The 9,798-nt window shown below is 32.3% G+C and overlaps 3 protein-coding genes across 3 annotated transcripts; all 3 read right to left on the minus strand.

Moving 5' to 3' along the window:
* Positions 1 to 2,277: 2,277 nt before the first annotated feature.
* On the minus strand, positions 2,278 to 3,629 carry LOAG_09740 (hypothetical protein; the record flags this gene model as incomplete). Its single annotated transcript, XM_003145267.1, has 5 exons — positions 2,278 to 2,520; positions 2,763 to 2,867; positions 2,928 to 3,029; positions 3,148 to 3,243; positions 3,465 to 3,629. The coding sequence occupies 5 exons, from the start codon at positions 3,627 to 3,629 to the stop codon at positions 2,278 to 2,280; spliced, it is 711 nt and encodes a 236-aa protein (XP_003145315.1).
* A 233-nt stretch (positions 3,630 to 3,862) lies between these two features.
* Positions 3,863 to 4,400, minus strand: LOAG_09741 (hypothetical protein; the record flags this gene model as incomplete). The annotated part of the gene is made up of 3 exons (XM_020448008.1): positions 3,863 to 3,886; positions 4,018 to 4,119; positions 4,341 to 4,400. The coding sequence occupies 3 exons, from the start codon at positions 4,398 to 4,400 to the stop codon at positions 3,863 to 3,865; spliced, it is 186 nt and encodes a 61-aa protein (XP_020301812.1).
* A 1,352-nt stretch (positions 4,401 to 5,752) lies between these two features.
* On the minus strand, positions 5,753 to 8,684 carry LOAG_09742 (peroxin-3 family protein; the record flags this gene model as incomplete). The annotated part of the gene is made up of 7 exons (XM_003145269.2): positions 8,495 to 8,684; positions 8,165 to 8,347; positions 7,637 to 7,764; positions 7,158 to 7,291; positions 6,366 to 6,547; positions 6,141 to 6,272; positions 5,753 to 5,935 (listed from the first exon to the last, which is right to left on the minus strand). Exons 1-7 carry the CDS (start codon positions 8,672 to 8,674, stop codon positions 5,753 to 5,755), a joined length of 1,122 nt encoding a protein of 373 aa, XP_003145317.1. The 5' UTR covers positions 8,675 to 8,684.
* Between the last annotated feature and the right edge of the window lie 1,114 nt (positions 8,685 to 9,798).

The following is a 9,798-nucleotide window of genomic DNA, read 5'->3' on the forward strand; positions in this document are numbered from 1 at the left end:
AATATTTAGACATTTACTAGGAGTTTTTATGCATTTGACCCTGATGGCTACTATTTTATACATTTGATCTTGATATACATTTGACCTTGATGGCTATTAGTTTATACATTTGACCTTGATGGCTACTAGTTTATACATTTGAGCCTGATGGCTACTACTTTATACACTTGAGCCTGATGGCTACTAGTTTATACACTTGAGCCTGATGGCTACCAGTTTATACACTTGAGCCTGATGGCTACTAGTTTATACATTTGAGCCTAATGGCTACTATGTTGTCAATAATAGATTTATTAAAGTAATCTGAAAGGAAGACTTAATATACAGTAATTAATTACAACATATTACACTTCATCACTTCTTTTCATACATAATATTATTTCATTAGAGAATGGCTCAAAATGATAGAGGAAAAATAGAGCGTTAATGAAACGTATCAGGTATATCAATTAGTACCATAGTATGATAATTAATTTTTCATCTTTGAATGGATAGACATATAGGGAATATTGGAAAATTTATAAATTATGCAAAAAAAAATTCAAATCATAAATAAACCAAAAGGAAAAATCTGGAAGAATTAGTGGAAGGCATTTTTTCTTTTTTACTCAAACATTAAGCAATAATTATTGATCGTTAAATTTTTTTTGAATGTGAAGATCAAAGTTTTAACCATTCATTCCAACCATTCAATTTTAAATTTAAATTTAAAATCAAAAATAAAATCCAAATAGCATTTCTATCAGATTAATTTTTTTAATTTAGCAATTGAGATAATAATGCTACAAGGAAATGGAAGACATTTCTACGCTGTTGTCTCTCATTTCAGTACAATAAACTTTTGTAATTGATTAATTAATTGTAATTAATGATGAAAATGAAATTGGAATTTAAAACCAAAACGTTTCTTATAATGCAAATTTCTCATTTTTTAATAAATTAAATATGTAAAGAACAAAAAGTTATGATAATTTTTCATATCATTTAATGAACAATTCATTAAATAACTGCGCCATACAAATATGCTTTGAATTAAAGAATAAATTCTTATCCTAATATGCTAATCAGTGTAACTATATGTAATCTATTCAAATTACTAACAGTCTTAATTAGCGCTATTAATTGAATAAGTAACATCTAAGATATTATTCAGAAAATCCATATATCGTTGTGCATAATGAATCATATCATTACGAAGGGATACATTTGCATGAAATGATCCAACAATTGTAATTTAAATGATTGAAAAGAGAGCCTAGCAGCGCTATTGTCCTATCATTGGTATTCATTTTAATGATATATCACAAAACTGTTTGTTAAAATGAATCGAAGAAATCAATCTGAAAAAACTCAAAACATTTGCTTAACCTTATTTGCTGAAGAAGAAAGGGAGAAAGGTGAAATTTTAAGGAAGTAATCATATTCAAGAGGAGAAATCATACAACATAATCTTACTTCCACCTTAATAATAACAAACAGGGAATAGTGATCATCTCATGTGACATGTCATCAAGTACCACAATTTACTATTGATATAAAATCAAAAAACAAATTTAATGGATAAAAATTAATAATTGATTGAGATAATTAATGATTAACTAGCTGGATCGACTTCATCGACAAAATGTCAGAGAGAGGGAGAGAGGGAGAAAGAGGAGAGGGGAAGAGAGAGAGAGAGTTCATCTCAAAATAACTCGCAATCACATATGTTTAAAATTCCTCCCTTAATTCCTCAATGAACATCAACGGCTAAGTAAGGGACATGAAAGCTGTTTTGTTCACATTATTTACATTTTATTTCACGACAATGATATGAAGAATCGAGTTGTTAGCCAATCAGAGCTAATGTCTAATTATCTTGAACTTTAGCTTATCCGTCCGATCAAGTATCCACTCATCGTTTCAATTTTTATTCTCTCTTGTATCCAGATACGGATATCATAGAGTAAATGGTTTTGTTTAAGTTTCCTGAATTTAGCCTACCTCATAATGATAAGATAGGCCAAATTTAAAGAACTTAAGCGGGAAGGACGGAATAAAGAGGTTTGTAGAGACGAAATTTGTGTAACAAAACAAGTAAATAAATGCCATGTAACTAAAGCTCGAACTCATCTTAACGGACAACAAATTTGGGAAGATGAAATTCGGACAAAGAAAAAGAATGAAAAAACTGATGTGTAAATTTGCAAAGAGAAGAATTAGGATTTCACTGCAAAAAGTTTATTTTGAACCAAAAGAGCAATACAAAAGTCACATGACAACTGTAAAGAGTTGTATTTACTGCTCCTCATTTTCTCTCTTCCTTTTCCGGCGGCGTCTCTTGGAGGAAGCAGTTTTCGCACTTGGCTGCAATTCCTGATGAATATTGGTCAACTGGATCTTCCTCTTCTTTTTCTTGACCGAAAGGGGATTCGGTCCTTTTGGACCTTTTCGCTTCCGTCTCGGTTTTTCTTCTTTACCAAACACCGCCTTTTTCAATTCGTTCACTTCAATTAGTTGATCCTTCGGTTTTTCAATTTCCTAGAGAAGACTAAATCAAAATCTTAGCCATCGTTTTCAAATGCATATCTAAATTCATTCCTAAAAGCTTAGAATTTTCAAATACCAATACTTATTTTGATGATTAAACATACAACTTTCACCACTCATAGAAACTATCTAGATGCATGCGACATGCTCAGAAAGAACATAAACTGTGAGGATAATTTGAAATCAACTGATAGGACTATGAAATTTATCAATTTAAATAACTAGTGGTTAACCTGAATGGTAGCTTGACTGGGTCTATCGATCAAAATTGCATTATATTTGATGAATAAGATTGGTATGCCGGGAATCTGCTTCAAGGCTTCTGTGAGCTCATGATCCTAAAATTTATGGATGATTATCCATATCAGTTAGAAATTCAGACATATTACAATTCTTACCTGTGTTGCAAAAAAATACATTGTTCTACGTTTCATTCTACGCGCCATATGCTTGATGCATTCCACTGCCGTTCGAACAGGATGATGGGGACACAATTCAACCTAAAACATATTCTCACTAGTTGGTAGATTTTCGGGAAAATAAAAATTAGCCATTCCCATTTAAAAAAGTAAAGGAGAAAAAAGTAAAGCAAGAAAACAGGAAAAGAAAAAAGCTTACATCAAACTGTTTGCAAATATGCAATGCACCGTACAATGTATGTCCTAGTTTTTCTAGCTCCTTAAGCACACAATTGGTCACTCGTATATCAACTTCCTAAACTTCAGAGATAACAAAAATAAATTTTAGAAATTAAAGACTTTACATCTAACATAACAACAACAATAACAAAAAATACATAAGTAAGGCTGTTTGGCACAATAATAGTACATCAAATTAAAGCTAATACGGTGCTGAACCAATAACAGTGCATATACATTAACCAAGCATACACAATAACAATGGGTTATTCTGGAAAACGAACAGAAAAAGCTTACAGCATTTAAATATTTCGGCATCTGTTCACGCAAATTAATTTTATTTTGAAGTGCAGCCATTGCAAAAGTACCATCGAGCAAAACCTGGTAAGGTGGCTCCAAATTAAAGTTGTGCCGATAAATGGAGATGATACGTTTCGCTCGTTTGTATCGTTTTACCTTCATCTCTTAGAAGCTATCTGCATTTCAATTTTTTTTTGACCGAATAAATATTTTAGAAGATAGAAAAATAGATTAATAAAACTGGAAATGATGAACTAATCAACGAAAGGATGATGGATTCTGTCATTTGAAGAATCTTTCGCAGGGCCAACTGAATTGCAATGCGACCAGGAATCTCAAAATCTCTCCAAGTTTGTTTATTTTTTCAAGTTTATCTTCTATAACTTCCAAATGAACTAAATTTCAACTTTTGAGTTATACTACAATTTATTTAAATAAGTCAGAAAAATTAGCCATATAGGTTGTGCTGTATTATTATTCATATAGCCAAAGGAAAGAATGAAAAAACATATAAATTGGAAAGGTTTTTTCTCACGTATATGTATTGTACCTGTTTCTTCACACAATTTAGCAGCAATGTAAATTCACGTTGACACATCAAATGAGTCACTTTTTCAGCTTTCTCCCCAACACACTTCCCGTAATCGATTGCCTGAAATTCCCATTGCGATATTTTTAACAGGAATGAGATACCTTACCTCACGTGAACTTTTCCCAAAATTGAACTCGAAATACACGAAAGACACAAGTTTCAACAAGCCAAACAGAATCACAAGTGATATTTAAAGGTCGGGAAACCCAAATGATTCTTACTGACCAACTCAACATTTGGACAGCTGTAAAACCACAAAGCGAGGTAAAACGTATACCCACCTCACGTGAACACTTGCTCAAATATGTTGCATATTTATATAGCTTTCGCTCATCGGGCATATCCACAACTGGAATTACGGTAATATAATGGTCGGAAAAAGTGGCAACCGGAGAAACAAATTTCAGTAGATTTAGTCGTTTTAGTTATGTCACACAAGTTAACTTCATTTACAAAGTTTTTTGACAGTGATTTTAGCAACTTCCCATCCACTGGAAACAATACAAAATGACGAGCCCTCTCAACTCAAACTAGAACTTTGGCAAGATATGAAAAGTTGAGATCGATATTTCGATGTCTTCATAAACAGTAGTAGTGATAATTAATGAAATAAGTCATACATATTTACTAAAATATGCGAAAAGTTTATATATTTATCAAAAAGCGCAAGAAAAAACAATGCATTAAATGCAAAAGATTGATCTACTGATCACGTTCGACATATTCCTGGCTAATCGTAAGCTATTGATCATTTACCGTACTTACTGTACGGATTATTACAACAGATGTTTTCGGTAATCGATAGCTCAGATTAATTTAAAATATATCGAACTACAAATATTCATGAAATGACATCACACACAACCGTTTACAGCATATTCTGTCAACTTTGTTTAGGGTTATTTGATCACTACTACTTGTGAGTGTGGACTTCTACAAATCTTGAACTTGCACTTCTTAAACATAAAAATCAAGCCGTCCACTTAAACGAGAAGTTTTTAGGAAATCAATGGATATGATTCTTAGCAACTTTAAAAGAGTCAAAGAAATGAGGAACTTAAATCAATTTAAGTAGCAAACTTAACAACATGCGGGATACTCAAGATGCAACAAATAATTATTACCGACGCAAAATCATGAAAATCAAATAATACAGAGAAATAGTTGCTTATTTGATCATGATCTGGAGGCACAAAAAAAAGAAAAATGAAGAGCGAAACTATGATTTTATCATTTCAAGGCCAAATCATTTGTGCATCGACACCACTACACTTTATTCATCTGTCCCAACCATCACGTCACATACGGAAGCTCCACATCTTGACTAATTCTACACAATTTGGCTTGAAATAAAATGAACACTGACTAAACATTAACACCGATCCCTGGTGATATGTATTCCTGAGCGATTCTACACGAACCTTTCAGAGAAAATGATATGAAAATACCTATAGAACAAGACAATTCCCGTGGATTACAAATTTGTATGCCTTCCATATAACAGATGACAACCCTCTTAATCGTTTATCCTTAGATTGTTTAATCCATTGAATATACGAATTGATCGTTGACGGAATTCCTTTCATTTGCTCTCAACAATTCAAAACTCCACTTTAAAGACTATGAAGAACGTTAAGTCATGAAAAATCATGAAAAGAACAGTAAATATATGCAAACAAATCAAGAAAAATTATCACAGTTCAACAGGAGGAAGTGAAAAAACATGCATGGAAAGTGAGTGCAGTTCGGTGGAGCAAAGAATATTTTGTATTGGCGAGTCAAAACCACTTCGAGATAAGGCATGGAAACTGTCCGTAATTAAAGGTAATACTCGTGCTATCGGCATCTCGCGACTCCTACTATGTTGGTTCACAAACTGAAACTTATACGCAACATTACAACAAAATGATTTACAAAACGACAAACTTTACTATGCTCTGAAAAATAAAATTACTTGCAAAAATAAGCAAACGGACAATAGATCTCATCCAAATGAAAACTCAACAAAAATACCTATGAAGTATGGTCAAAACTACCAGTTAAACGATTTACGGAAAAACCATGAGATGTTTTAAACTTACGTTTACAATAGCATCAAAGAAGAAATCAACCAGCGATGATGTTACTTCCTTGCATTTTGTTGATTCTAACATTTCTACGAGACGTTTTAGAAGCACATCCAGTTGATCAAAATTTGGCAACGCAAAGCCATTCTAGGAAATAAAACGGAATCCATATGATATAATCAATCGGAATATAAAATTCATATAAAGTCAGAAAATTCAGATGCGATTAGAAATGACTACCTTATTCGCATATTTCGGTACGATGAGATATGAAAAATGTCGACAGTCCAACAGATCCATTCTTCTCTTGAGATTTAACAAAATCGCTTTTAGGTGTTCTCCATCTACTGGTGTTTTTAACTCCAACTCTTCCAGTTGTGCTTTACAGACATTTTCGATGCTTTTCAATAAATCATCCAAGCCTGATAAAGTTTGCTTGTACGTACATGAATTTTACATTTCTCTACACAGTCAGCATTCTGTCATGCATATAAGCTCGAAATAATTTGTTAAGAACGATAAAGAAAATGATTCCCAGTTTAAATTTAAATTCTCAAAATGCTTAACTTCCGAAGAAAATAAGTGGTGCATATCCCAAGCAATCACTGCAGTAATATATTCATTTATCGCAGTAACACATTCATTTATCGAAAAATGATATATTTTGAGGTCTTTAATGCCTTATTTAATACTTCACCATCTCGCAGTAGTAAGTAGTCAAAAGAGGACAAATAGTAAATTTACTTCTTGATATATCATTAAAAAAGAATAAGGGGATTTATCGGAATGTTAGTATACCTTATGTATAAATAATATTTTAGCACATTTTGTTAATTGATTGTTAACTGACCTGTATATTCTTACTTGATTTACTTTCAACTGTAAGTAGTACCCCAGATGCTCTATCTTCACCCTTTCTGGAGCAATAAACCTTTTAATAACTCGCAATACATGTCATGGAGGTTTTAAAGTAATATATTACTTCAATTTTTTAGACTATGAATTTTGCCGATTATACTAAAAAGGCCTCACCTGTAGAAATGAAAAATTGACAACACCTCATGAAAATCTGCTGTGTAGAGGAGTCAACAGTGCATTTCTGTGGACCAGTTAGGTGCGTTAGTGAAGTGGTGAATTTAAGATTCTCGGGTAAGTATTGATTCCACCTAAAACGATCAATAAAGATGAATATATATTTCAACAATAAAAGCTTTAAACTAACAATACATTAATACAGTTTGGTTGAAACTTTCGAGGTGTATTTGCTTGAAGTGGAGGTAAAATTAAATAAGTGAAATATGCAACCGAAATGAAATGCTTTAGCACTCGTATGAAGGCTCCTTTGCCGTTATTCCACCTATCGTATCTACTACTAGCTTTGACCGATACAAAAATTCGACCACATATCAACATGTTGCTGAGGCACTGAACACCTCAAACTGTTTAATATTTTAATCAACGATTTTCTATGGAGATAATCATTTCGAAAATTTTGATTTCTTACCACTCACCAGTGATCTTCTTTTTCGGTAAACGATGAGCAAAGTTGGGCAGCTAAAATTGAAATTTGACATTTCAATGTCACAGTAATTAAGGAGAATGCATAAGCAAGTGCAACCATTCGTCCAACTGCTTTTACCTACAAAAGAGTTAAAAGAAAAATGTACCGTATAGCACTCTAAACATAAAATAAGTGATGTACAGTACTGCAGAGACAACTGTAGAAAAAAATATGGTCGAAATGATTATGAAGATCACAAAGTTGGAATGCTGACACAACAAGGTTTTTAGTTTAACTTTAGAAATCGTCAAGTCTACAGAAGCGAAGCAGAAATCGCCAAAGGTTAACCGATACCTTCAACACGACCGTTTCCCAATACTATATAGAACACAACCTCGGGTCATCTTAGAGCAGGTTTTCTGTGCAAATTTATCATCATTTCAATTACATCTTTTTGCGTAATGCACTAATATGATAACTGCGTAAATATGTCCGTTGAAACTATAGAACATAAACCTTTATAATAATAACGGCATACCTTAATATCTTGCCACATTACAATTCGTTGTTCCTTGCTGAGTTCCTTGTTATTTTTAAGATCCTCAATCAATGCTTCTACATCGAAATACAACGATATTCGTTTTGCTATACCCGGTAATAAGTCTAAGATTGAAATATCGCACGTCCGATGTTGGGTATCGTAAATGTAATACCGCCGAGCCTGTATGGTACTAGAATCAGATATTCAAATTCTCGTAATACACACAAAACTTTCACCAAAGCAAATGAAATTTCGAAATCAGACAAAAACCAGGAATTCGGTAAACAAAATGGAATGAACAGTGCAAACGACACGGCTTCCACCAACCTTCAGCTGAGTTTGGCTGAATTCTCGATCACGATTCCATCCAGAACCAAGAAGTTGTAGTGAGGAATTCCGCCAAGCTTGCTGGATAACGAATACCCCTCCAACCGCAACTGCTCCAGCAGCTGCCCCAGCAACAATTTTGCCACGATGTCGTTTCAGAAAATCCCACACACCTGACATCTTACTGAAAACGCATACTAACCAATTTACTCAATCCTCCAGTAACCGCGCGTGTTACAACACCGAATTCCTTCCGAATAAGCCTAAGTATCATCATTAAAAAATTCGAAATGCCTGGACATCGTCAACACATCCTTTGAAATCATTTGTCATTAGACTCTTTAACCATCGAAATGTTCGATTTTCATTTTACCGTTTCTTCTTCATTTACTTCACGAAAATCAATACACAATTCTTTCACTTTGGCGTACGTAATTATGATTTACGTATGCTATACCTAGGATTTCAATCGCCAAAATCTCAATAAACAATCTACGTTAATACCTCAAATTACAAAGGATAGAAGTAGTGAATGATATTTTAGGATAAAACAGGATTTCAAAGATGATTGGTTAACTCAAACGGATGCACCCAACTGGAGTTTGAATGAAAAATATCAGAGCATTATGTTAAACCAGCACACCTCGTTTCACATTTCGGTATAATAAATAACTAAAGCGACAACGATGACAGCATTTAACGGGGTGTAACGGGTGAGAACAGGAAAAGAAAAAAAAAGCATGGTACAAGCAAATTCATGTGTGTGTGAGAGAGAGAGAAGGAGGGAGAGAGAGACGGAGAAAAAGATGGTGTTTCAATAAGGAATCTTATTGTTGTTCTTTACTTTCTATCCTTTCGAAATTTTCCAAAGGTAATGGTGGGAAAGTTGACTATTTTGTTTGTACCAAATTTCTCTTTCCTCTTTTTCCATCCGGTAACGAAATAAATGAATGAATACTAATACTTTAGTACGATGGATAACAAAAAATTAACAGTAGCAATAATAATGATAAAACCGTTGTAGTAATAATAATTAATAATAATGATAACAATAATAATTAATAATAATAATAATAATAATAATAATAATAAATAACAATAATGATGATAAATAATAATAATAAATAATAATAATAAATAATAATAATAATAATAATAATAATAATAAATAATAATAATAAATAATAATAATAACAATAATAATAATAATAATAATAATAATAATAATAATAATAATAATAATAATAATAATAATAATAATAATAATAGTAATAATAATAATAATAAAATAACAATAGTAATAA

Source organism: Loa loa, assembly GCF_000183805.2.
Source record: "Loa loa unplaced genomic scaffold supercont3.21, whole genome shotgun sequence".
In the NCBI taxonomy this organism is placed as follows: Eukaryota; Metazoa; Nematoda; class Chromadorea; order Rhabditida; family Onchocercidae; genus Loa; species Loa loa.